The sequence below is a fragment of the Entamoeba dispar genome, genomic scaffold, assembly GCF_000209125.1.
Source record: "Entamoeba dispar SAW760 scf_1105229461797 genomic scaffold, whole genome shotgun sequence".
In the NCBI taxonomy this organism is placed as follows: Eukaryota; Evosea; order Mastigamoebida; family Endamoebidae; genus Entamoeba; species Entamoeba dispar.
In genome coordinates, this window is record NW_001854872.1 from 1 (window position 1) to 1,296 (window position 1,296).

The 1,296-nt window shown below is 23.3% G+C and overlaps 1 protein-coding gene across 1 annotated transcript, besides 5 other annotated features; it reads left to right on the forward strand.

Moving 5' to 3' along the window:
* The first annotated feature begins 32 nt into the window (after window positions 1-32).
* Window positions 33-62: a sequence feature (AT_rich).
* Window positions 63-233: a microsatellite.
* Window positions 234-336: 103 nt separating this feature from the next.
* Window positions 337-669, forward strand: EDI_038680 (uncharacterized protein; the record flags this gene model as incomplete). Its single annotated transcript, XM_001738953.1, has 1 exon — window positions 337-669. A coding segment is annotated over one exon (333 nt), but the record flags the coding sequence as incomplete, so codon positions are not given.
* Window positions 493-538: a microsatellite.
* Window positions 670-839: 170 nt separating the features above from the next.
* Window positions 840-1,022: a microsatellite.
* Window positions 1,005-1,139: a microsatellite.
* Window positions 1,140-1,296: the final 157 nt, after the last annotated feature.

Genomic DNA, 1,296 nt, shown 5'->3' on the forward strand with positions numbered 1-1,296 from the left:
ATACTATACACTATTCTATTTATACACTATACTTTATATACTATTATTATTTTTATTATTTATAGACTATACACTATTCTATTATCTATACTTTATACTTTATACTTTATAGACTATAGACTATAGACTATTATTATATTTATACTTTATATTTTATATTTTATACTTTATATTTTATATTTTATACTTTATACTTTATAGACTATTATTATATCTATACTTTATACACTATAACCTATTAATATAGATATACACTATTATTATATGTTTCCACTATTATTATATCTATTTTTGTTTTTATTCTATGTTATTGTTTGAATAGGGAACGTAGCTCAGTTGGTAGAGCGTAAGTCTCATAATCTTAAGGTCGTGAGTTCGATACTCACCGTTCCCACCTTTTTGTACATCTATATGACATCTATTACTATATTTTTACATCTATTAAACTTATATATTCCTTTTATTATACTTTTAGTGTACACTCTATTCTTTTATATTATCTATACTATTTTATACTATTTTATACTATCTTATACTACTTATACTACTTATAGTGTTTTATACTATGTAACTACTACTTCCTTTCCTTATATTCTTACTATCCCTATTAACTTTATTACCTTTATTACCTTTACTACCTTTACTACCTTTTATTATCTTTACTTTTGATATATGTGTTCTAGATATCATCCACCTCTGTACTTATGTACTTATCTGATAATGGGCATATGGCGCAATGGAAACGCATCAGACTTCGGATCTGAGGATTGCAGGTTCGATCCCTGCTATGCTCGTCTTTTTATCTATAACTTATCCTTATATTATATATACACCTTTATCTATACTATTATACTTATCCTATTTATATTATATATACTATACACTATTCTATTTATACACTATACTTTATATACTATTATTATTTTTATTATTTATAGACTATACACTATTCTATTATCTATACTTTATACTTTATACTTTATAGACTATAGACTATAGACTATTATTATATTTATACTTTATATTTTATATTTTATACTTTATATTTTATATTTTATACTTTATACTTTATAGACTATTATTATATCTATACTTTATACACTATAACCTATTAATATAGATATACACTATTATTATATGTTTCCACTATTATTATATCTATTTTTGTTTTTATTCTATGTTATTGTTTGAATAGGGAACGTAGCTCAGTTGGTAGAGCGTAAGTCTCATAATCTTAAGGTCGTGAGTTCGATACTCACCGTTCCCACCTTTTTGTACATCTATATGACATCTATT